At 37.2% G+C, this 27776-nt stretch overlaps 1 protein-coding gene and 1 long non-coding RNA gene across 4 annotated transcripts in view; one reads left to right on the top strand and one right to left on the bottom strand.

Annotated features, from left to right (window-relative positions):
* Nucleotides 1-27776, bottom strand: part of RTTN (rotatin) — a 163345-nt gene that overhangs the window by 119088 nt on the left and 16481 nt on the right. For all 3 annotated transcript variants that reach the window (XM_045459641.1, XM_045459640.1, XM_045459642.1), the window contains exons 10-14: nucleotides 27612-27727; nucleotides 16947-17117; nucleotides 11598-11810; nucleotides 10278-10390; nucleotides 7974-8100 (exon numbers count right to left, since the gene is read on the bottom strand). In XM_045459641.1, the coding sequence (XP_045315597.1) occupies nucleotides 7974-8100; nucleotides 10278-10390; nucleotides 11598-11810; nucleotides 16947-17117; nucleotides 27612-27727 (740 nt within the window). The remainder of the gene's footprint in view (nucleotides 1-7973; nucleotides 8101-10277; nucleotides 10391-11597; nucleotides 11811-16946; nucleotides 17118-27611; nucleotides 27728-27776) is intronic.
* LOC123588530 overlaps nucleotides 1-27776 on the top strand; it is a 46003-nt gene that overhangs the window by 2669 nt on the left and 15558 nt on the right. The window contains exon 2 of the long non-coding RNA XR_006707897.1: nucleotides 8022-8134. This is a non-coding gene — a long non-coding RNA (uncharacterized LOC123588530). The remainder of the gene's footprint in view (nucleotides 1-8021; nucleotides 8135-27776) is intronic.

Consider the following 27776-nt stretch of genomic DNA (forward strand, 5'->3'; position numbering starts at 1 on the left):
GGTTAGTCCTGTGACTCTGTCACATGCTCTAAGGGTCCCCGGATCTAATATGCCCCTGCTGCTCCCAGTCCATCTTCCAGCTCTCCATCGCAACACAGCACAAGTCCTAGGCCTCTACGTGCTCACTCCCAGGTTGTCCTCCACCCACAGCAGCAGGACCTCAGGCCCCACCACCCCACAGAAGCCTCCTGTCACCTTCGTGACACTGAACCCAATGCGTTCATCCCTGTTGTCATTTGACTCCGCCCAAGATACCATACTCCCCTCTCCTCTCAGACACTTCTATATTTCTGTTGCTGGCTCCTGCTGTGCCCACCTTCCATCTGGTTAGACCCTAGATGGCCTCTCCCCAGTCTCTCACCAGATGACCCAACTTGGCCTTGTGGCTTTCAGCACCATCTCTGTGCTGATGACTAAAAATTTTACAGCTAGTCTGGGCTCCACACTCCAGAGACAGTTTGGTGCAAAGCTTAAGAAAAGAGTTTAGGAGTCAGACTGTCCGGGTTCAAAATCCAGTTTTACTATTTCTAGACCTTGGACGAGTTCATAGCATCTCTGTTTTTTCAAGAGACAATACATACCTTATAGTGTTATGAAGATTAAAGTAGGGAATACATTTATAAAAGTACCTGATATACAGAATAAATGTTCGTTGTTATCACTATTATTGCCACCATCATATAACTGGCATTATTATTATTATGTTCAACCATCTACTTAGCATCTCCACTTACATGTAAAAAGGCATCTCAAATTTAACACATTCAAAATAATTCTATCCAACCCACAATCCAACACTGGGGACAATATGATCAATCCAATTACTAAATCCCAAACCCCAGAACTCCTCCTTGATGCTTTCTATACCCTACTCCCATTACCAGTAGACCAACCAGCTCTACATCCATTATGTATCCTGAATTCATTTTCTTCCCAGCATCTCCACCACATCATCATATCTCACTGGGGCCACTACAGTGGAATTGGCCTTTTGGCTTCCACTCTTGACCCCTGACAATTGATTCTCCACACAATAGGAAGAGTGATCTTTTTAAAAAAGGTAATCAGATCAAATCAATTTCCTGCATAAAATCATTCATAGCTTCTCACTGTATTTAGAATAAAATTCAAAGCTTTATAATGGTTGGCAAGGCATTTCAAGGAATTATGTAAAGTCCATTTCAAATATCTGAACATCAAAGCCAATTCCACTATTCTAAATTTCTGAGTGTAAGAACTATCCCACGCATATGGAGCTCAGCTTCTTGACCTCCTCATCTCAATAACATTACCTGCCCGATATCTCAGAACACTTCAACTTACCTTTCACTTGTTTTCCTTCTAAAATCACAAATACAGGTTTCTACCTTGCTTAACACTTTGTAACATACTATTTCCCGTGACCTCCAGTGTATAATCCTAACTACTTCCTTCCCTCTGGCCTTTACTTCCTCTGATTCTATGGGCTGTCACTTCAGCTACTCAGCTTACTTTCACCAAAGGCCTTCCCTCCCATCCTCAAGGAAAAACCACAATGCTCCATGGATCCAGATGTTCACATTCTCCAAAACCACAAATGGCTAGCCAAAGATAACTATGCAAAGAAGATTCGTTTCACAACAAGATTATTAAGACAATCAACTGGGCTCTCACTGCAACCCCCAAATCCTTCTATTTGATTATATCAAACTTCTACTCATATCAGTCATTTCAAACACATTGCAAATACCACTTACTCTCAATCTCAAAGAGAATATACAATTCAACTTGCTGCTACACCTAAGCCCACCTAAGTTCAGTTAGCTATCAATATTCTAGATCCCAATGCCTTCAACTTTCAAAGGCACTAGCTTCTCCTAATTAGCCACTTGTCACCCTCTACCTTTCCCTCTCAACTGGTTCTTTTGATGAGTATTTCAACATATTAAATGAAGATATAACTTCCTAACAAGCCCCTCCAAGCTATGGTACTTATCAACTCTGTCAAATCCATGGAAACAAGGCAGAAGTAATTATAAAACCACTGTCTACAGAATATAAGATTCCCCAAGTAGAAACTACCTGCCAAAGATAACCTTACAATCAAAAATCACATCACCGGTTGGCTGAAAACAACAACATAAAAGAGATCCAATAGCCATAATAAATGAAAGCATTCTATGTAATAGAATGATCTAAATAAGATTATAAAATTAGTATGTTTAAAATTTTCAAAGAAACAAAAGAAGAAAATGAAAGACTATTATGAAAAGAATGAGTTAAAAAAAGAAGCAAAGAGGGGCGCCTGGGTGGTTCAGTTAGTTGAGCCTCCAACTTCAGCTCAGGTCATGATCTCACGGTTCCTGAGTTCAAGCCCCCCATGAGACTCTGTGCTATCAGTGTAAAGGCTGCTTCGGGTCCTCTGTCCGCCTCCTTCTCTGCCCTTCACCTGCTTGTACTGTATCTCTCAAAAATAAATAAACATTAAAAAAATATTTTAAAAAAAGTATAGTAATGAAAAATGGAATAAGCAAAATCTAAAACAATGAATAAATTAAAAGCAACAATGATGAGTTAAAGATGGATGTTATTTATAAGAAAGAAAAAACAAGGGCACTTGCTTGGGTGGCTCAGTCAGTTAAGCATCCAAACCTTGGACTCTTGATTTTGGCTTGTGTTATGATCTCTCGGTTCATAGGATCAAGCCCTGTGTCCGCCTTCACACACTGAGCGTGGAGCCTGCCTGGGATTTCCTCTTCCTCTCTCTCTGCCCCTCGCCCACACGCACATGCATGCTTTCTCTCTCTCAAAATAAATAAACTTTAAAAACTACATATATATTTTAAAAAAGAAAAAACAGAAAAATAACAACTGTTGGGGACCGTGCAGAGAAACTGGAAGCGTTATGCACTACTGGTAGGGATGTAAAATGGTGCAGCCACAATGGAAAACAGCATGGCAGGTCCTCAAAAAATTAAAAATAGAACTACCATATGATCCAGTAATTCTACTTCTGGATATACACTCAAAAGAAATAAAAGCAGGGACTCAAACAGATATCTGTATGCCCATGTTCAAAGAAGCACTGTTCACAATAGCCAAAAGAGGGAAACAACCCAAATCTCCTTGAACAGAGGGTGGCACGTCAACAAATGTGGTATTTACATGCAACAGAGTATTATATAGCCTTTAAAAAGGAATGCAATTCTGATATATGCTGTAACATAAATGAACCTTGAAGACATCATGCTAAGTTCAAAAAAAAAAAAAACCAGACACAAAAAGGCAAACACTATGATTCCACTTATATGAGGTACCTAGTGCAGTCTCATTCAGACAGAAAGCAGAATGTTGGCTACCAGGAGTGGGAGGGAGGGAGAGTGGGGAGTTATTGTTTAATGGGTACAGACTTTCAATTTGGGAAGTTAAGTTTTGGAGATGGGTAATGATGACAGTTGCACAACAATGTGAATGTACTTGATGACACTTAACTGTACACTTATAAATGATTAAATGGTAAATTTTGTGTCATGTATATTTTACTACAAATTTTATTTATTTTTTTTTCAATGTTTATTTATTTTTGGGACAGAGAGAGACAGAGCATGAATGGGGGAGGGGCAGAGAGAGAGGGAGACACAGAATCGGAAACAGGCTCCAGGCTCTGAGCCATCAGCCCAGAGCCCGATGCGGGGCTCCAACTCACGGACCGCGAGATCGTGACCTGGTTGAAGTCGGACGCTTAGCCGACTGCGCCACCCAGGCGCCCCTTACTACAAATTTTAAAAAGCAAATTAGACATGGGTGAGGAAAGAATTAGCATCCTGAATGACTGCACTGAGGAATCCCAGCCAACCAAATCAAAACAAGACACAGAAAATGGGAAAGAGGACTTAAAAGACACAAAGAGTAAAATGAGGTCTACCTAGATCTAATGAGAGTTCTACTTGGAGAGAACACTAAGGATAAGGAAACAGCAGTGATTAAGAATTATCCAGAAATGAAGGTAGATATGAATCTTTTGGCTAAAGAGGGATAAACAAGATAAATAAAAAATGTACACAAAGACACACTGTAATGAAACTGTAGAACACCGGAGACAAGGAAAAGATCTTAAAAACAAGTAAACAACAAAAAAAGAAAATTATAATTTAACTGATAGCAGACTTCTCAACAATGATAGAAGCCAAACAAAGCACTATTGGCAAAGTGCTACGGAAAAACAGCAATAGACCTATATAGTTCTCTATCCACCTAAACTATCATTCAGGAATAAGGTAAAATCAAGGCATTTTCAAACACATGTACTAACAGTTACAGACTGTCAATGAAAATACTGAAAAAAATATTTCAGTAAAAAGTAGACTGAACCTAAATATGTATCAATAAAAAGTGTTTTCAATCTAAAGAGCAGTTAAGAAGAATGAATTGGTAAGATCTGAGTCCTACCATTAAATGAAAGCCATAAGGCAGCAAAAACATATATGTACACTATGAAATTATATACTTTTTTAAGCAGAAAAAACAATCGCATACATTATTTATAAAGACATACATACATAGTACAAATATATATATGGACAAACACCAATTTTGTAAGAGTGGTTGTCTTGGTGGATGAAAGAAGAGGAAAAAGGAAAGAAGCTTCAGTTATAACTAATATTTTTATTTCTCGGAATAAAAGAGGGTTAGAAGCAAAACTGGCAAAATGTAAACATTTGTTTTATCCAGTTAGTATTTACAAGAATGATGAATATAAGAGTACATTTTCAAGAGTACACAGTAACATGTATCTTTCAGTACTGATCTATGTACAACGTTCTTTGCAATATTGAAATAGTTAATATTTTATGTACTACTCTATGCTGAAATATTTTATAACTTAAAAATGAAAGTATTTTCTTCAAAAGAAAAATAGTACTATAGCTAACACTAAAATATTTAAGCCAAATAACCTAAATTTTTTCCTAAGCATAGAAATCACTTTTGAACACATGATAGAAATCATTTTCTTACAATACTTCCATCATTAACACAACATAAATGTCTTTTTAATTAACTTACTGTTTAATCTACATCCAAGTGAGGTAGCATATAGTGCAACAACGAGTTCAGGAGTAAATTCCTTAATGCCCCTTACCCATTTAGCCCATCCTCCCTCCCACAACCTCTCCAGCAACCCTCTGTTTCTTTTCTATATTTAAGAATCTCTTCTGTTTTGTCCCACTCTGTTTTCATATTATTTTTGCTTCCCTTTCCTTATGTACATCTGTTCAGTATCTTAAATTCCTCATATGAGTGAAGTCATATGATACTTATCTTTCTCTAATGTTGCTTAGCATAATACCCTCCAGTTCCATCCACATAGTTGCAAATGGCAAGATTTCATTCTTTTTGATTGACAATACTCCATTGTACATGTATACCACGTCTTCTTTATCCATTCATCCATTGATGGACATTTGGGCTCTTTCCATACTTTGGCTATTGTCAACACTGCTGCTATAAACATTGGGGTGCATGTGCCCTTTCAAACAGCACACCTGTATCCCTTGTGTAACTACCTAGTAGTGCAATTGCTGGGTCGTAGGGTAGTTCTATTTTTAATATTTTGAAGAACCTCTACTGTTTTCCAGAGAGGTTGCACCAGTTTGCATTCCCACCAGCAGTGCAAAAGAGATCCTTTTTCTCTGCATCCTCACCAGTATCTGTTGTTGCCTGAGTGGTTAATTTCAGCCATTCTGATGGCTGTAGGATGGTATCTAATGGTGGTTTTGATTCATATTTCCCTGATGATGAGTGATGTTGAGCATCTTTTCATATGTCTATTAGCCATCTGGATTTCTTCTTTGGAAAAGTGTCTATATATGCTTTTGCCCATTTCTTCACTGGATTGTTTTTTGGGTGTTGAGTTCAATAAGTTCTTTATAGATTTTGGATACTAACCCTTTATCTGATATATCATTTGCAAATTCCATTCCATTGGGTGCCTTCTAGTTTTGCTGATTGTTTCCTTCGCTGTGCTTTTAAACTTGACAAGGTCCCAATATTTCATTTTTGCTTTTATTTCCCTTGCCTCCAGAGACATGTTAAGAAGTTGCTACGGCCAAGGTCAAAGGGGTCAAAGTAGCTTGTTTTCTCCTCCAGGATTTTGTTGGTTTCCTTACATTTAAGTCTTTCAACCATTTTGACTTTATTTTTGTGTATGGTATCAGAAAGTGGTCCAAGTTCATTCTGCATGTCGCTGTCCAGTTTTCCCGACACCATTTGCTGAGGAGACCATCTTTTTTCCATTGTATATTCTTCCCTGCTTTGTCAAAGATTAGTTGGTCATACATTTGTGGGTCCATTTCTGGGTTCTCTATTCTGTTCCACTGATCTGTTTTTGTGCCATTATCATACTGTCTTGATGATTACATCTTTGAAGACTGGAATTGTGATGCCTACAGCTTTGGTTTTCTTTTTCAGGAATGCTTTGGCTATTTGGGGTCTCTTCTGGTTCCAGACAAATTTTAGGATTGTTTGTTCTAGCTCTGGTGTTAGAATGCTGGTGTTATTTTAATAGGGATTGCACTGAATATGTAGATTGCTTTGGGTAGTATCGACATTTTAACAATATTTGTTCTTCCAATCCAGGAGCATGGAATATTTTTCCATTTTTTTGTGTGTGTCTTCTTCAATTTCTTTCATAAGCTTTCTAGAGTTTCAGTATATAGATTTTTCACCTCTTTGGCTTGGTTTATTCCTAGGTATTTTATGGGTTTTGGTACAATTGTAAATGGGATCAATTCCTTGATTTCTCTTTGTGCTGCTTCATTATTGGTGTATAGAAATGCAACCAATTTCTATGCATTGATTTTATATCCTGCGACTTTGCTGAATTCATGTATCAGTTCTAGCAGTTTTTTAGTGAAGTCTTTGGGTTTCCCACACAGAGTATCAGGTCGCCTACAGAGCTAAAGTTTGACTTTCTCCTTGCCAATATGGATGCCTTTTATTTCTTTGTGTTATCTGATTGCTGCGGCTAGGGCCTCCAGCCCTATTCACCACCACTTGAATAACAGTGGTGAGAGGGAACATCTTTGTCATGTTCCCGACCTTAAGGGGAAAGCTCTCGGTTTTTCCCCATTGAGGATGATATTAGTGGTAGGTCTTTCGTAAATGGCCTTTATGATCTTGAGGTACAATCTTTCTATCCCTACTTTCTTGAGGGTTTTTATCAAGAAAGGATGCTGTATTTTATCAAATGCTTTTTCTACACAGAGAGTTGTTTAGTTTTTTAATTCATTTTTGACAGAGAAGAGAGAGAAAAAGAGAGTGGGGGAGGGGCAGAGAGAGAGGGAGAAAGATTGAGAATCCCAAGAAGGCTCCACACTGTCAGTGTGGAGTACGGTGTGGGGTTCAAACTCAAAAACTGTAAGATCATGACTGGAGGCAAAATCAAGAGTTGGAGGATTAAGCGGCTGAGCCACCCAGGCGTCCCTAATTTTAGAGTTTTGGCTTTTTTTTAATGTTTATTTATTTTTCAGAGAGACACAGAGTGCAAACAGAGGAGGAGCAAAGACAGAGGGAGACACAGAATCTGAAGCTGCCTCCAGGCTCTGAGCTGTCAGCACAGAGCCTGGCGCTGGGCTCAAACTCACAAATTGCGAGACCATGATCTGAGCTGAAGCTGGATGTTTAACCAACTGAGCCATCCAGGCACCTCCCTAATTTTAGATTTTTAGTAAGAGAACCCAATGGCGCCCAGCTGGCTCAGCAGATAGAGCATGCGACTCTTGATATCAGGGTTATAAGTTCAAGCCTCACATTGGGCATGGAGCCTACTTTAAAAGAAAAATAAAATACTGTTTAAAAAAGAGAAAGAAAGAAAGAAAGAAAGAAAGAAAGAAAGAAAGAAAGAAAGAAAGAAAGAAAGGAAGGAAGGAAGAAAGAAAACCCACTATTTGCTCTCCCCACCAAAAACAAAACAAAACAAAACCCAAAAAACCCACCTTAATAATTTCCAAACAGCAGTTGTAAGTTTCAACTTTCACTTGCAGTAATGGGTGAGATAACATTCGAAGAAACACCTTCTGACTTTCTCCTTGAAGTAATGGACTGGCCTGTGCAGATTTCCAGCTGGTAAAAAGGTAAAACATCCAAGACATCTAAGGTAAGCGAGTTACTAAAGAGATTGAAAAGAATATTGGAAAGGGTTTCTTCCTACTCCAGTTCCTCCAAGTGGGATCTTATTTAACTAATTCAATATTAATATCTATCCAAGCACTTGTTTCAAGGCAGAAAATATTCTCTTAAAAAGTACCCAAGGGGTGCCTGGGTGGCTCAATTGGTTAAGCGTCCGACTTCAGCTCAGATTGTGATCTCACGGTTCGTGAGTTCAAGCCCCACCTCAGGCTCTGTGCTGACACCTCAGAGTCTGCTTCAGATTGTGTCTCCCTCTCTCTGCTCCTCCTCTGCTCATGTTCTGTCTTTCTCTCTCTCAAAAATAAATATCAAAAAATATTTTTTTTTTAAAGTACCCATACAAGTCTTTAAAAACCCATATTTGGAATGTAAACTGATACAGCCATTATGGAAAACAGTACAGTGTTTCCTCAAAATTAAAAATAGAACTACTATATGATCCATCAATCCCACTTCTCATTATGAATCCAAAGGAAATGAAATCAGTATCGCAAAGAAATATCTGTTCTCCCATGTTCATCCTAGTATTACTCATAACAGCCAATACAGTCGACCTCTGAACAACACAGGGGTTAGGGGCACCAGCCTCTATGCAGTTAAAACTCCATGTATAACTTCTGACTCCCCAAAAACTTAACTACTAATAGCTTACTGTTGACCAGAAACCTTCCCAATAATTTTAACAGCCAATAATACATATTTTGTGCGTTATATGCATTATACATTGTACTCTTAAAGTAAGCTAGAGGAAAAAAAGTTTGAACAGTCACAAGGGAAAAGACATTTAAAGTAGTATACACATACTTATTGAAAAAAATCTGGGGCGCCTGGGTGGCTCAGTCGGCTGAGCGTCCGACTTCGGCTCAGGTCATGATCTCACAGCTTGTGAGTTCAAGCCCCACGTCGGGCTCTGTGCTCACAGCTCAGAGCCTGGAGTCTGCTTCAGATTCTGTGTCTCCCTCTCTCTCTCTGCCCCTTCCTCACTCATGCTCTGTCTCTCTCTCTCTCTCTCTCTCTCAAGAATAAATAAAACATTTAAAAAAAAAGAAAAAAGAAAAAAATCTGCATTACCCTCGCAGTTCAAACCTGTATCGTTCAAGGGTAACCATATATGGTAACAACTCAAGTGTCCATTAATGGATACACAAGTAAAGAAAATGTGGTGTATATATACAATGGAACATTATTCAACCTTAAAAAAAAAAAAAAGGAAATCCTATCGTTTGTGGCAACACAGATGAAGCAGGAGTCCATTAGGCTAAGTAACTTAAGCCAGGTACAGAAAAGACAAATACACGGCATAATCTCATTTACATGTGTAATCTAAAGAAGTCAAACTCATAGAAGCAGAGAGTAGAATGGTGGTGACCAGGGACTGAGGAATAGGAGAAATAGGGAGATGTTGTTCAAAAGGTACAAAGTTTCAGTTATTCAGAATGAATACATTCTGGAGATCTAATGTACTCTATGAGGACTAGAGTTAATAATACTGTATTGTATCCTTGATACTTGTTAAGAAAACAGATCTTAAATGTTCTTATCACACACACACACACACACACAAACATAGTGACTATGTGAGGTAATAAATAAATAAATAAATCCCATACTTAATCAGTATTTATCATCATGGAATTACTCCTTCCAAAAGCAATGAAGACCCTAAATTCTAAATATGAATCTGCTCCAATGTCTTCAAAATAAATTAAACAGTGCATGACGCATTCTAAAAATCCATATAGGAAAACAGTAGGAAGCAATGAAACTTACATTTAAAAAACCCTCATTTTAAGTTATTAATCAAACATTTAGAGACAAATAAACAAATATGCTTGAATACTTGGTTTGGATGGGCACCAAAACAAATGTATAAAAATCCAGGGATAATTCATTTTGATTATAGGCATGGTATTTTTAAAGTTTACCCTATAAAATAGTTAACTGCCCTAATGCAGCTATACATATACAGTTCAGAGGTCAAACATACATAAAAACAATTTTAATTAAAAAACAGTAAAAATTAAGGCCAGTTCTGTTTTCATTGTTCCTAAGTGCACACACACACAATATATCCTATAATAATATAATCATATCAAGAAAGCGAGTATTACATCTTTGAACACATGCAGATGATTTCCTTTATTAGGGGGAAATGCTGATGATAGGAAAAGCTTCGCAAGGCTTGGTCTGCCAGCTCCACTAATTCTAAGAGATTCTTCTCTCCCTAAAAAAAACAGCAGAAGGGAACAGTAAATGTCAAGTTCATGTACAGTAGAATTCTCAACAGCTAACTAAGCAACTTCAAGAAATTAGATCATTCAAAGACCCTGAGACTGTTCACATTTGCTTAAGTCCACTTTCCTAGCAAGCAAACTAAAAATGTCAGCTTAGGGGGGAAAATTCCTAGCTAAATGCCACAAGAGACTATTTTTCACTTCTAAGTAGGCTTAAAGTTACAATCGAGTGGCCACGTTCTTTGACAGTTTGTAGCCCTATCTCCCTAGTAACTGTAGACTCAAAGCAGGACTTGTGTGTTTTATGATCCACTTCCCCTTCTACATGCTGACCACTTCTACAAACATAAAGGACAAGCAACACATCATGATTAACTGACCATGCAGAATATCACGGAAATAATTTGACAATCTGAACTTCTATCACGGAAGAAACAAGAAGCCAGCAGCAGTGAGATATGGCAAAAGAAAAGGAAAAAATAACAGGTAAATAAAGGAAAATTAGAACTAAGAGGCTGAGATAGCTTCCACTGTAGGGAAACAAAAGGAATAAAAATTTATTTCCTAATTTTTTAGATCTTCAGGACCCATTTTGGTACTTCCAAACAGTAAACAACTATTATAGTCAGTGTCTATTTTAAGACTCATAAACCCCTTTACTGACAACATACTAAATATCCTAAAAGTATCTCTAAAAGGGATAAATAACAATACATAATCTTTGCTATAACACTGCACCTAAAGTCATTCTACCTTACAATCTACTTCATTATTCTATTTAATAAAAAATCAGGCTCTTTGTGTATGTAATAAGTCTATGAAATATTAAAGGAAAAATATGTCTACAGAAAGCACTAAAATGGCCCTTATAGTTGTTTATGTCAATTGTCACTGTTCACACACAGTAAGTCACTTCAAAAAGGAACTCTCTATTCAATATTAAGACATTGATAATAATTACTGCCTTTTCAAAAACCAATGGGTCCCATCAATACACACCAATCATTATTCTAAAGTCTTTATTTTACCTTTACACAAATCATATACTTACCTTGATCTGAAAAATGAACGCTCAATAATAATGTATCTCACCTCCAATATTCAATTGTTATATGTCCATCAGTTTGAAAGTATAGGTTATGTTTTCTAAATATTTTATCAAAAGAATATTTAAAAGACATTAACAGAACTTTTTACCTCCTTCCCAACATCAGACAGGAAGTTACAGGTACATTCGATTGAATAAACAGCCTCCGCGGTTCGTTTATAAATACTGTAGTTTTCAGAATTCAGCTGTTCCAAATATGCCACAACAGCTTCGTGAATATTTGGATATTCCAAAGAAATAGGCATGTCCAAAGAAACTAAAAATAATGCTGCTGACAAAGGCTCTGGTAAAAAGTGGCTTGCCTTAATGAATAAAAAAAAAAAAAGTTAAAAATTGTTTTAGAAAAATATGGTAGACTATGATTTTAATATAGCTAGCTCAACTTTTTATTTATATCATTGTCTATCACAAAGTCTATGCTTCTCCAAAGAAAATTCTATTCCTTAACACACCATTCACTTCTATGTCTTGTTCAATGTAATTTTTCTCTGCTCAAAACAACTCAAGTCCAAATTTCAACTCTTTCCAAAAGCCTGGCACACAGGATAGTTCCTTCTTCCCCAAACCAACAAGCAGAGTCACTCTCCCCACCCCCCAGGCCGTGAACCTTGTTTATATCTCTGCTACTAAACTGAAGGCAGGAGGCTTTCTGATCTAAGTATTTCATGCTGTGCACATAAATCTGCAGAATAATGCAATAAAGTCCTGAAAACAAGAGCACTTCTCCACTGAAGCTGAACACATAACCCAGGGCTTATTAACTACATATTGAATTGAATAACACTAAATCAAACACAACTATAGATTGATTTGAACAGAAATTGATTTTTCGTTTAGTTCATATTTCAGAGGGGAAAGGAGAAATTCAACAATAATTACATAGTTCTAAAACACTCAGAGAGGAGTGACCCTTAATTAGTATAAAATTAACATGCGCAAATGAAATATTATACATTTTGTAACCTTAAAACAATTGATTTAAAATTGAAAGAACTGTTTCTTTGGGTTCTGTTTTTTAATGATTCTAGTTTGGTGATAGCATTCTATGAATGAAGGAAACAAAAAGGATTCAAAATTCAATGTTTGGAGAAAATCTTTTGGCATAGACTATTACTTTGGCTGAAATGCTGTCTTTATTAAAGGGCAGGCTTGGTCACCATTTATTTCATGCATATCCTATTTTAAGAATAATTATTAACTGCCTGAAAATCTAACATTAAGGGCTAAATCAGCTAAATGATGCTTCTAAAATCAAATAAAGTTGCCAAATAAATATCAGAAACTATAGGAATCAAATTTTTAGTTCTATGTAATCATGAAATAAAGCCCTAACTATTAAGACAGCAGCTATTAGAAAATCAAGAGAAATTTCATGATTCTGTGAAGAACTCTCTTAGGGGGGAAAAAGAGAGGCAAACTAGATTATCTGCTCACCTATGGTTTGCTCACTCAGCAAATACTTGCTGGGCCCCTACTATGTTCCCTTACAGTATGCCAGGAGTCATTCCAGACCCTGGAGGCACAGCAGGAAACAAACAGAACCTCCACCCTCACGAAGGGAACATTCCAGTGGAGAAGGCAGAGTAAATCGATATATTTCATAAGATAGCAGGTGTGGCCAGCAAGTGCTAAGGCAGAAAACAACAACAACAAGAGATGGGAAAGATGGAGAGGAACAGCAACCTGGGGGGGAAGTGCTACACTCTAGAACAGCAGGGAAGGCCTCTCTGATAGGGTGGCATTTGAGTCTCTGGCAGAAAAGCACCCATAGAAGAGTGAACTCCAAGTACAAAGGCCCAGAGACAAGGAGGCCAGTGCAGTTACCACTGAGGGATGGGGTTGAGGGCACTGGTGAACACATCAGGCAGGGCTCTGGGTCATCTTAAGACTTGCCCCTGGGGAAGCACTGGGAAATTTCAAGCAAGTATCAAGAGCAGCCTACAGGAACAGACGGAAAAGGGCAAGGGTGGAAGTGAGAGATAGATGAGGAAGCTGCTGCAACAACCTAGGCAAGAAAGGTGCCTCGAATTCAGGTAACAACGGTGAGAATGGCAAGAAGGGTTCAGACTCCAGACAGATGTCAAGGAAGAAATGAGAAATTTTGTAGAGGGACTGGATCCAGATGTACGTAAAAGACAGGAATCAAGGATGACTCTAAGTGTTCTGCCTGATCAACAATCAACCAGAAGAACGAAGGTGCTATCCACCCAGAGAGGCAAGACCGTAGAAAGACCAGAGAAGTGAAGAATTAGGGTTGAGACACGTGATGTTGGAAACATCGATCATCGCCCAAGTGAAGATGCCAAAAAGGATGTTGAATCTACGAGTTTGCGCTTCAGGTGACACACGTGGTCTGGAACTATGAGTCGAGGAGGTGTCGGCAAACAGATGCTGTTTAAAGACCACAAATGGGTCAGTCCTGGGTTTCTATTCCTTTCAAAGGTTAGAGAGAAAGAGGAGTTAGCAAAGGAGACTGGGAGTTGGGCACTGCGCTAAGATATTAAAGCCTCACGGATCTAACTCCAAAGGTGCTGTGTTCTAGTTTAAAAAGAGCTTTCTCTGACTCTAGTCAGAAAAGAAAGAACAGCTGATGCGAGAATTCAGCACCAAGCAGATGTTTAGCAGATCTCACTCACGTAATAAATATTAATTTCCTTTCTTTCTTTTCACCCCATCACTAAGAAATTCTGACATCTTCACTCTCCATACCTACACATGAAACTTCATCTCAGCAACTCAAAGCACCATGCTCCAATCTCAGGTTGAATCCTGGCATAGTCCAGCGGACTGATCACAGTCAACGGACTGAAGACCGCCATCCTACACTTATCAGCATTATTCCCCTGTCAGTCAGAACTAAAAGTGAAGCCACTCCAGGGCAAATCCATCACCACTATTAGATAAAAAGAATCAACAATGCTATCTCGAAGGCTGGAGTTGGGTGGGGTGGGGGGGTAGGAGGGATATAACATTGCTTTCTCTGAACCCTCCCACTCAGAGCAGGCACGGCCTCATCCAAGGGCTTGTGAGAACTGCAGAACCAATGGATCAGAATATGCAAGATGTCATTAACGAGATCTCTAGGTGATCCGTTTGCACATTACACTGTAAGAAGTGCTGCTCTGAATCTATGAGCTTTAGCAAATTATTAGGGATATATATATCTCAGTGAAAAAATCAAAGGCTTATGGTATAAATTCTTCTGCATCCCCAGGCTGCTGGCTTAGAAAGAGCCAGAGTTTCCTACGATGCTCTGGATGCTGCTTCGAGCACAGGGCCAGTATTTTTAGCTCTTAATTTTTACCAAATTGATTTATCCAACCAGATCATTTTTCATAAGATTACCAATTCATCGTTTTAACCTGTTGATAGGTATTTTTCAAAATCTTTTCAAACCAATTATTATCCATTTCAAAAAGGCCTTCAAGGTCATCTTGTCCAAATTTCAAATCCAAGAAATCTCTACAAAGATTCACATTATCATTTTCCAACTTCCAATTTACATATTTGGCAGGTGGTAACTCAAATATTTAAAAACCACTTTCCAGGTTGAAAGTCTCAGAATCCAACCTCCATTTCAATTATTGGTGAGCCAGCAACAGGCAGAGGGCAGCATAATCATGAACCGAAAGAAATATAACAGTAATGGAATAGGATTTTTGTCTGCATCTCATTTTAAAGTTCTTATTTTATTAATGAAAGCAATTATAACCATCTATAAATGAATACCTTAATCACAATCTCCTCCATGGCCTGATTTACTATTCTAATGAAATGCCAATTTATGTATTTAAGAAAGGTACCAAACTGACAGATAGTGACTTGCCTTCAAAAACAAAAACTAATAAATAAAAAAAGAACTAACTTCAAAAACTAACACATACACAGAGGCTTTATATTATTCTAAAACTGAAATAACTCAAAATATAACATTTTTGATTTCTACTTTAATTGATTCCTATCCAAATAAGTACAGAGATGAAAAAAAAATCTATAGTCAAAAAGCAATAGATAAAATTATATGGTATAATTGACGTTTTACATCAATACTTTACATCAATACTATAGATAAATTGATCATTTGTAATACTTAGTAACAAGTTAATGTAGCACTACTAATTTTTCAGCTATATATTATTACATAAAGTGAGACATCCATATCTTAAATGCAATTATAGTCTTATATGACTGGAATTCTTCAATTCATAATGCTTAGACATTGGCAAATTTCTTCAAAACAGAAAATTTCTTTAGAAACATAATGACTAATGAATAAAAGGTAAAAATTAAAATTAATAGAGTGATGCTTTTTCCTCAAGCAAAATACTAAATTTAAAATTTAATGTTTTGTTCTTATTTTTCCAGATGACTTGATAATATATTGCATATATGTAAGTATTATGAAAAATATGGGAGTTTATATACTATGCAGAATTCTAGAAAACAAAAGGGCAAATGTCTATAACAAAGGACATCAAAAGGCACAGGAAATAGTTCTTTAGTCGCAGTAATTTCTCCTATACCTTCACTAAAACATGCCACACCTTTCTTTTTGCAGTAAGTACACTATAAAATATGTGTCCATGAATAATTTGAGATATTTTACAACTAACATTCAAATTCAGAGATATAACCTCTATTTAAAAATACAGTCATGGGGCGCCTGGGTGGCTCAGTTGGTTAAGCGTCTGACTTTGGCTCAGGTTATGATCTAAGGGTTTGTGAGTTTGAGCCCGGCATTGGGTTCTGTGCTGACAGCTCAGAGCCTGGAACCTGCTTCAGATTCTTTGTCTCCCTCTCTCTCTGCCCCTCCCCTACTCTCTTTCTCTCTCTCTCAAAACAAATAAACTTTAAAAAACCGGTCATGAAATGATTTAAAAGAAATATGTACACCTACTAAAATCATCTTTAACATACAGTTATATAACAAACAACTGCTACAAGCAACAAAAGTGATGAATCTCAAAAAAAAGTCTTGAGCAAGTACATACCTTATAATTCCATTCATGTAATGTTGAAAAACAGACAAACTGACTGATAGTGACAGAAGTCAGAAAGAAAGTTCCGCTTGGAGAAAGGAATGAGAGGTAACTGATGGGAAGGGACTTCTGAAATGCTGGTAACATTGTATTTCATGTTCTGGGGTGGTGGCCACTTTTTAAACACTTTAATACAGTGCACTGTAAAAATGCACTGAACGGTGTACTTTTCTAAACATGTTACACCACAATTTTAAGAAGTTACCTAAAAAGGAATTTTTTTTTTAGAAGTAATTTTTTTTCTATCAAATGACTTGTCAAAACTGTTCAAACATGTTAGTCTTTCTCAATTACTACCTTTCTAATATCATTAGAAATCATGAAATGATCACAGGAAATTTACAACTGAACACTTACTTGTAACATTCAATAAACCCCAAGGAACATTACCACCCTCACCTTTTCAACAGGGAGAAGCGCCTGCAGGACTCGGACTGCGAACAGAGAAATGCTCACAAAGGCCATCCGGTGATGCACCAGCACCCCCTCCGGCTGGTCTGAACTGGCACCACTTTTATGGTAGCACATGGCATCTCCCAGGGACGCCAGCACCATGAGCAGCTTCTCTTTCTGCAGACATTTAAACACGAGATAGGAGAACAACCAATTTCAGGAGCCAGTATAGAAAATTTCATGGAGAATAATTTACAATAGTATGACAAATAACAAAACAAACCCAAACAAAAACTTCTTCCTCCCTATAAGAATAATCAATACCTGCTGAAATAATTTAAGATACTACCAGTGCATAATAGGCACACCTAAAGTTTTCTAAACTAACAATATTTACATATTTAATATGAATTGTAATAATGAATAAAAATAAATAAAAAAGTTTAATGAAGCATAAACTCCTCCTAGTTTCTAATACTCAATTGTTACAAGTTCAAAATTAGCATGTAAATCTCTCACAAAGTATTTATTAGGCCTATTGTATACTTAACACAGTGGCAGGGATAGTGGGGGGGAAATGCATTACTACAAGAGACATCCCTGCCCTCAAACTGATCCTAAAATTACTAAAGAAATGTGACAGGGAAAGTCATATAATTACAAAACAATTAAACAGCAAATCCTATGAGTTCTCTCTTCACGTAAAAAAGGCTGTTTCAAGGCAAATGTTCTGCCATCAGAAACTCCTAGGTAAGTTACTACTTAACTAGAAGTTATATCCTTTAAATTGAAAGACATACATAAACTACAAAGAGAAAGCTAACTTGCAAATCAATAATGATAGAGACCAAAATACATCTTCTATGTGCTGACATTCCCCCATAAACTAGCTGGTAAAAGGACAGCATCACTAAGACAGAACAAAAGAGCACTGGAGATCTCCCTCTCACCTTTCCACTGAGGATATAGGAAAACAAAAACAGGAAATACTCTGTAAACTAAGGATAAAAATGTATGCCAGAAATTTTTTCATTCAAGGATGAATATACTGGAAGCAAACTAAAAGGTATGAGGCCTAAAAAAAATTATATAAAAGATCAAAGCTACAGTGAGATCCTGCTTCACCTGCATTAGGATGGCTATTAACATGAGTGGAGCTGGAGTGTGTTACGCAAAGGTAAGTCAGTCAGTCAGAGAAAAGCAAACACCATGTGATTTCACTCACATGTGGAATTTAAGAAACAAAACAAATGTACACAGGGGAAGGAAAAAAAAAAGAGAGAGAGAGAGGGAGGCAAACCATAAGAGACTCTTCACGATAGAGAACAAACTGAGGGTTGCTGAAGGGGGGGATGGGCTAAATGGGTAGGCACTTGTTGGGTGAGGACTGGGTGTTACATATAAGTGATGAATCATTAAATTCTACTCCTGAAACCAGTATTACACTATATGTTAACTATCTAAAATTTAAATAAAAACTTGAAACAAAACAAAACAAAAAAAGACAAATATTAAGTGTTGGTGATGCAGCGAAACTGGAACCTCTGTGACTTGCTGGTAAGGATGTAAAATGGCGCCATTACTATGGAAACAATATGGCAGTTCCTCAAAAATTAAACACAGAATCACTATATGATCTTGCAGTTTCATTTCTGGGTAACAGACCTACAAGAATCGAAAGCAGGGACTCAAACACATACTTATACATTAATGTTCACAGAAACATTGTTCACAACAGCCAAAAGTTGGAAAAGTGTCAATCAACATACGAACAGATAAACAAAATGTGGTATGCTGTCTGCATGTACAGTGAAATGTCATTCAGCCTTAAAAAGGAATGAAATTCTGGCACATGACACATGAATGAGCCTTGAAAAACATCATGCTAAGTAAAATAAGCCAGATACAGAAAGACTAATATTGAATGATTCATTACACTTATGCAAGGTGTCTACAACAGTCAAATTCATAAAGAAAAACGCAGGATAGAAGTTACCTGGGGCCCGGGGAAAGGGGGAAAAGGAGTTATTGTTTAGTGGGTACAGAGTTTCCGTTTGAGATAACAGAAAACTTTTGGCGATAGAAAATGGTAATGATTGTACAACAATGTAAATGTATGTAATGCCACTGAATTATACACTCAAAAAGGATTAAAATGGGGGCGCCTGAGTGGCTCAGTCAGGTAAGGGTCCAGTTCTTGATTTCAGCTCAGGTCGTGATCCCAGGGTAGTAGGATCAAACCTCGTGTCAGCCTCCACAACGAGCATGGAGCCTGCTTAACATTCTTTCTCTCCCCTTCTCTCCCTCCTCTGCTCATCCTCTGTCTCTCTCTCTCTCTCTCTCTCTCTCTCTCTCACTCACTCAAAAAAAGTGTTTAAATTTTCCTATAAATCAAATAAGATTTCATGTTGAAGGAAAAAACAAAATTAATAATTGACACATATTTAAAAAAAGACATCTTAAAAAAATTTTAAAAATAAAAAATAAAAATAAAAGGACATCTTTATCTTTGCACATAAAAGGTTAAAAATTAAATGTGTAGTAAAATATGAGCAAAATCTATGAAATATGAATAATGAATAATTAGGGGCAAAAAAATTGGATAAAGGGGGTTATTTTCTCTTGATGAAATGCATAATGAAGAGTAAAGACCCAATATGAATTGAGTCTTTGTGGTCTGAAAAACAAACAATATCAAGCAAAATCTGTTATTGAAACAAAGACGGTTTAACAGGTTTTAGCCCAGTCATTTTTAGCTTAATTTATAAATAAGTAGATATAAACTTTGATCATTTCAAAGACTACAACTCCTTACGTTTCCAAGAAACACTGGCAAAAACTATTTATTCACCCACAATGAAAAATTCAGTATATATTTAAGGCTATCTCCTCTAATCCCAAGAAAATAAAACTAAAAATTAATAAAATTTAAACCAGAAGCCATTATATTAATAACTACCAGCCCAAAGAAAACAAACTAGAAACACAGTAACAGTATTAATATTGACAGACAATTCTTCCACCTAGCACTTCTCCATTAAAATACTACTTTTATATACCTACAAACAATATATGTTATTCAACATTAACTTTGACAATTTGTAATTTAAATTTATGAACATTAATTGAAGATCTCAGCATTATAGAGCTTTTTCTAAAAAGTCTATTTTCTTGTGAAACTGTTTCAAATAGCCTTAATAAGTCCAAAGATGAACTGAGTGCTTCTCAAAATAGTATAAAAAGGAAGTACTACAATAATCAGGCTTGTGCAATCCCTATCAAAAGAACACCAGCATTCTTCACAGAGCTAGAACAAACTCTAAAATTTGTATGGAACCAGAAAAGACCCCGAATAGCCAAAGCAATCCTGAAAAAGAAAACCAAAGCCGCAGCCATCACAATTCCAGACTTCAAGCTGTATTACAAAGCTATAATCATCAAGACAGTATGGTACTGGCACCAAAACAGACCCACAGATCAATGAAACAGAACAGAGAACCCAGAAATGGACCCACAAATGTATGGCCAACTGATCTTTGACAAAGCATGAAAGAATATCCAATGGAAAAAAAGATGGTCTCTTCAGCAAATGATGCTAGGAAAACTGGACAGCAACATGCAGAAGTATGAACCTGGACACTTTCTTACACCGTACACAAAAATAAACTCAAAATGGATGAAAGACCTAAACATAAGGCAGGAAGCCATCAAAATCCTCGAGGAGAAATCAGGCAACAACCTCTTTGACCTCTGCCACAGCAACTTCTTACTTGACATGTCTCCAGAGGCAACGGAAATAAAAGCAAAAATGAAATATTGGGATCTCATCAAAATTAAAAGCTTCTGCACAGCAAAGGAGATAATCAGCAAAACTGAAAGGCAACCGACAGAATGGGAGAAGATATTTGCAAATGACATATCGGATAAAGGATTAGTATCCAAATCTATAAAGAACTTACCAAACTCAACATCCAAAAAACAAATAATCCAGTGAAGAAATGGGCAAAAGGCATGAATAGACACTTCTCCAAAGAAGACATCCAGATGGGTAACAGACACATAAAAAGATGCCCAACATCACTCATCATCAGGGAAATACAAATCAAAACCACCATGAGATACCACCTCACACCTGTCAGAATGGCTAAAATTAACAATTCAGGCAACAACAGATGTTAGCGAGGATGCAAAGAGGAACTCTTGTGCTCTGTTGGTGGGAATGCAAACTGGTGCAGCCACTCTGGAAAACAGTATGGAGATTCCTCAAAAAAATTAAAAATAGAACTACCCTACAACCCAGCAATTGTACTACTAGGCATTTGTCCAAAGGACACAGGAATGCTTATTCGAAGGGGCACATGCACCCCAATGTTTATAGCAGCACTATCAACAATAGCCAAAGTATGGAAAGAGTCCAAATGCCTATAGACTGATGAATGGATAAAGAAAATGTGGTGTATATATATATATATATATATATATATATATATATATATATATACACAATGGAATAATACTTGGTGATCAAAAAGAATGAAATCTTGGGGCACCTGGGAGGCTCAGTCAATTAAGCATCCAACTTGGGCTCAGGTATTATCTCACAGTTTGTGGTTTAGAGCCTCACGTCAGGCTCTGTGCTGTCAGCTCAGAGTCTAGAGCCTGCTTTGGATTCTGCGTCTCCCTCTCTCTGTGCCCCTCCCCGACTCATGCTCCATCTCTATCTCTCAAAAATAAATAAACTTAAAAAAAAATTTAAATACAACAACAAAAGAATGAAACCTTGCCATTTGCAACAAAGTGGATGGCACTAAAGTGTTTATGCTAAACGCAATAAGTCAGTCAGAGAAAGACAAATATTATATGATCTCACTCATATGTGGAATTTCAGAAACAAAACAGATGGGGGGTGCCTGGGTGGCTCAGTGGGTTAAGTCCAACTTAGGCTCAGGTCATGATCTTGAAGTTCATGAGTTCGAGCCCCACGTTGGAGCATGAAGACTTTCGGATTCTGTGTCGCCCTCTCTCTCTGTCCCTCCCCTGCTCATACTTTGTCTGTCTCTCTCGCTCTCAGAAATAAACATTTAAAAAAAAAAAGGAAGAAACAAAACAGATGAACATAGAGGAAGAAAGGCAAAGATATGATTAAAATCAGAGAGGGAGACAAACCATAAAAGATTCTTAAATACAGAGAAAAAACTGAAGAGTTGATGGAGGGAGGTGGGTGGGGGGGTGGGCTAAATGGGTGATGGGCATCAAGGAGGACACTTGTTGGGATGAGCACTGGGTGTCATATGTAGTGATGAATCACTAAATTCTATTCCTGAAATCATTATTACACTATATGTTAACTAACTTGGATTTAAATTTAAAAAGGAAAAAAGAAAAAAAAAAAAAAGAATCAGGCTTGCAATTTTCACTATTCCCAGCATGTCTTCTAAGCAAAATAAAAGGCAGGGTGGTAACGTTTTAAGAAAAGAAAGGATTAAAAAATAACAGACACTAGTCCACAGTTTTAATTTGTTGGGCTAAAAATGTTCAAAAGGCTATGAAGTAGTTGATGGAGGGGGAGGGAGGCCAGTTTTCAGAGGATATTCATTGTTATTACGAAAAGAAGGTACAGAATTAAATCAGATTAGCAAAATATTCCAAATAGTCTCAATAAGACAGAATTTATATTGCAAACACAATTTCTGCACTAGGTATCCACACACTGTCAAATAAGTGGTAGATACTGAGAAGCATCTGAAGTAAGCACCCGGATGGGGCTGCCCCCCACAATGCCTCCAGCCTCATCCTCCACACTTGCCTTCCACGGCGGCCCACCACGCGCCCACCACCGCACCCGTCACCACAGCCCACCACAGGCCCCACCACCTCGCCCACCCACCGTGGCACGCGCAAACCTCAGCAAGCATTCTCCCGCAGAAAAGCAAGCTCATCCTGCCTTCGGAAGGGAGGCCAAAGCACTCAGCGTCAAGTAGAAAGCCCTCCAAGAGCAGACTCTGTAGCCGACCAGCGTTTCTCCCGTATCTTACACCTTGAGTTTTATGCGGTCTTGCTTGCTTGCCCTCACCAGTCCTCCCCCTCACCACCAGTGAGCACCATGCCTTCCTCCCTCTCATTCCCCTCCTCTCTGCCAGATAAAAGCCCTACCTTTATTTGCTGACCCAAATCTTACAATTTCAGACTCAGTTCAGTCATGATCTACAAAAAGGCTTTCCCTGAGATTCTAAGTTGGGACTGGTGTCGTGGTATCCTTGGCAATAAAACACGATTGAAAACACAGAATCCTAAAGTGACCCTGAAAAAGAATCAGCTTCCATTTTCTCATCTATAACATGTATTATCCACCTTAGAGGGTCCTGAAGATTAAGTGGCTTCATAAACACAGAGGGTTAAACAATGACCACGACGGAGTAAGCGCTATCCTTAAACTATCTTTGGCGAACGATTATCCCTCTAGGCTTACCTCTGTTTTACGAGTGTCACAACAGAAGTATCTATCTCCCATAAGAGTGAAAAGAACAGCCTCTTATTCATCTTCCACCCCCAGTGCCTAGCATATAATAGGCAATCAAGAAATGTCTGGTGAACTAAAATCACGGTCTCTGGACTGGTGGCAGCAGCAGGAAGGCATATGCTAATTAGAGATTCTACTCACCCAATTATAAATTCACAGTCTGGTCCACTCACCCTTAGTGAGCCCTTACTCGGCACAAAGCCCTTCTCTCTAGCTGTGTTCACGATGCTTTCGGCCCCACTTAAACTCCAACCAGCAAGTCTTCAACAAGCCTGAACAACTGTTACCAGCAGGTCAGATGAGAATGTGGACGCAATGAGTCATAAATAAGGAGAAAAGACTGTTTTTCATGACATTGCAATGACAGGAGCCACAGAGAGGAGAAAGGCAAAACATGAACAGAAGACAGCCCCAGGAGTCTGGGGTTATATGGCATGAGGTAAAGATTCTCACTCCTTGAATGGAATTGACCATGTGAATGAAGATAAAACAGACTTGAATTCAAAGGGAAGCAAAGAATGAATCACATTCTTTAGGTCAACCTAACCTTTATAAGTACTTAACAATAAATTTTTTAGGTGGGCTTGGGTAACTTAGTCGGTTATGCATCTGACTTTGGCTCACATCATGAACTCACCGCCTGTGAGTTTAGGCCCCACCTTGGGCTCAATGCTGACAGCTCAGAGCTCAGAGCCTGGGGCCTGCTTCTGATTCTGTGACTCCCTCTCTCTCTATCCCTCCCCTGCTCATGCTCTGTGTGTGTGTGTCTCTCTCTCTCTCAAAAATAAACATTAAAAAAAAAAAAAAACATTTTTTATCCTAACAAAATATAACAAGCTCAGTAAAAATATTTTTGTCTTTTATTTCTTCAAGGGAAATAAAAACATTCAATGTGGGGGGTGGGCAGGTTCCTTTCACTATGCCTACAGTTATGCCTACACAACTGAGGTATGGAGTACCAGACTGCTATCAGCACTATTTGGAAAGGTCTAAAGATTTGATTAGATATCCTCAGATATTTACTTTCTGAATTGGTAGCAACACATATATTATCTTGTTCCTTTAATGACTCAACAAAAATACTGTTCCTACCTTCCATTTTAAACTTGATAAAAGTAGGGACATTACGAAACTCTGTTGTTCGCTTCTATTAACATATACCCAAAGGAATAAGATTCTTTTCCTAGGAGGCATTTATTCTCTTAAACCAGTAAAGTAAATTAGATATAATTTTAAGCAGTACTGTTTTATTTAACATTTCTATCATACCAATTGGCACTTCTACAACAGATTTAACCTTTAAAGTAAAAATAATTCATTGAATCATAAAACATCAGCAGCCAAAAGTTAAAAGTGAATGACTAACTTTTACAGATAAATGTTCTGGCCAAGAAATTTTAAGTTAATTTAAGAAGCAACTGATAAAACATTCTTCACACTTCAAAGAAAAAAAAAAATCACTTGTTGAAAACCTTCAATATGTGAAAATCTTCTAAAAGTACTACCAAATAGTATGATAACCCTAAGAACTAAAGAAAAATTAAGAACTATTATCCCTATTTTATGGGTAAAAACATTGAAGTACCTGAAACAATGTTATTAAACCTTTGTAAAATGTGTGTTTTTCTTTTCAAGAGATGTGTGTGTATTATGTGTGTGTGTGTGCTTCAAGGTCTAAGATTTCCACACATGGGTATTGGTATTAAGTAAAAACAGTATTTTGTTTATTTTTATGTTCTAATCCCGACTTACAAGGATCAGGTAGCCTATAACAAAGTTTAATAAAACAAAGATCTTAGTCAAAATAACATAAAGAGAAAAAAATTGGCAACTATAGGAAACAATGTATATTTTTGTGATGAATAAATTTTGCTCTAATAGAAAAGATAGAATATCAGTCCTTCAAAGAAATCAGATGATAATTTTAAAACTGAATATATAAAATGAAAAATGATTTGTGATATACTGAAATGTACAAAAGGGTATGGTTTCCAATTACACGGAGATTTCTCTGGTAGTTTACAGATTTATGAAAATAATGCTGTAATATAACGGTTTTGAGGTTCCTGTACACATGTTGATCAGTCATGCCTAATCAAAACACTTCTCTCAGGGGCGCCTGGGTGGCTCAATCAGTTAAGCATCCAACTTTGGCTCAGGTCATGATCTCACAGTTTGTGGGTTAAAGCCCCATGTTGGGCTCTGTGCTGACAGTTCAGAGCCTGAAGCCTGCTTCGGATTCTGTCTCCCTCTCTCTCTGCCCCTCCCCTGCTCATGTTCTGTCTCTGTCTCAAAAATAAATAAAACACTAAAAACAAAGTTTTTAAATAAACAAATGAATAAAGCTTTTGCACCGTCAAAAGCATCATTTGCAAAGTCAAAAAAAAAAAACAAAACAGAAGGAAAAATATTGCAACCTGTCTTGGAAAGCCAATGTTCTTAATATATAAAGAGCTCATGGAAGTCAGTTAAAAGAACAAAAGACCAATGACCCGAGAGAAAAGTGGATAAATGCTAGGAATGTTCACAGAAAAAGAAATGAAAATGACCCTCAAAGTTACAAAAAGATGCTCCACTTTACTAATAGAGAAGAACAAACTAATCCTACACTGACATTTCATGTATCAATTAGCAGAATGGCAAAAATCTGAGGTCTGACCATAAACCCTGTTGCTGAGTGTATAGGAGAAAACACTTTCTAATAAACTGCTGGAGAGTGAATGCAGTGGTATAGCTGAAGAGGAGAAAGCAAAAATATCTACAATTTAAAATTCATTTACTTTTTTAATTGAAGTATAGTTGACATACAATGTTACATTTAGTTTTCAGGTGTACAATACAGTGACTCCCCAACTCTGTGCCTGATGCTATGCTCACAAGTGTAGCTACCATCCATCACCATACATGCTATTACAGGATCACTGATCGTATCCCCCATGCTATACCTTTCATCACCATGACTTAGATATTCCATAATTAGAAGCCTGTACCCACTTTGCCCATCCCCATATCCACTCTCTCTCCGACAACCTTTTTGATAGAGCGATCCTACTTAAAGAAATCTACCCTAGAAACACACTTGTATATGTATGAAATGACATATGCACATTATGCATATCGCATAATTTATATAAAATGACATATGCACATTATTCATATCACATAATTTATATTAGAAATTGTGTCCATCAATAGGAGACTGGGTGAATAAACACACACTGAAACGCGTGCAGCCTATGAAAAAGAATGATGAATACCTCCACATGTGGACATGGAAAACTCTCCACACCTATGATTCTGTGCACACAGGATGTATTTTTAAGTTATAAAAATAAGGTGTAAAACCATATATGACACTCTATCATTTATGTAAGAAGTGGGAAGAGCAAACTTGCTTACATTTGTAAAAACTAAAATAAAAACAGAAACAATAAACCAGAAAACAAGACGGCAGGGAAACACCTGAGTTACGTGTTGGTGAGGAGAAAACAATTCCCAAAAGTAAAAACAAATGAAAACAAATCTAACTGTACAATAAATTGGAAACAGAAAATTCTCCGAAGTAACTTCAAGGCACAATTGTTTTTCTGTATATTCTTAATGAGATTTAGTCTAAGTCAAAAAGAACCGCAAAGAAATCTTGAACTTTATCAGTTACTGACCACAGTGATACTAACATTGCTATTCTGAAACTACTTGGTATATGCTGAAGGTTAAAGCTAACAAGCAGTTATGTTGCTATTGCTAAGAACTAAGACTTTCTATGAGGAACAATACAAGTATAAGCAAAGAAATACGAGTTTAAAATCCGAGAAATAGCAATCTGAACTTATATTTTTTAAATACATATTCCTAGTTCAATTACTAAACAAAAAAATGATATCACAGTAGCTGTAAGTACCCCATTGGCCTGCTTTTGATCTTGATATACATTCCCCCATTACAAGTAACCAGAATCAAAAAACTAATTAATTTATGACAGTAATCAGATTTTCTAGAGAAATGGCCTACTCCAGAATGCACAAAATAAGCCTGAAACATACTGTATCTGAAAGCTCTCAAAGACTAATGAGAAAATAAAACCAGCTTAGAAAGACTAAAATAAAATAAGATACTATTTATCATATCCCAAAGAAAATACTGATTCTCACCATATCTATAGCAAAGAGGCTGCTGTCATCCCAGATATCTGCTGAAATTGCTTCACCAATAAGTATCACATCCTCTGCAAGCAATTCCAGAACTCTTATTATCATTTGTCTACTACCTAGGAATATAAATAGGAGAGAAGGAAAAAAGTTAACTTTCAAATGAAC

This window comes from Leopardus geoffroyi, chromosome D3 (genome assembly GCF_018350155.1).
Source record: "Leopardus geoffroyi isolate Oge1 chromosome D3, O.geoffroyi_Oge1_pat1.0, whole genome shotgun sequence".
NCBI lineage: Eukaryota > Metazoa > Chordata > Mammalia > Carnivora > Felidae > Leopardus > Leopardus geoffroyi.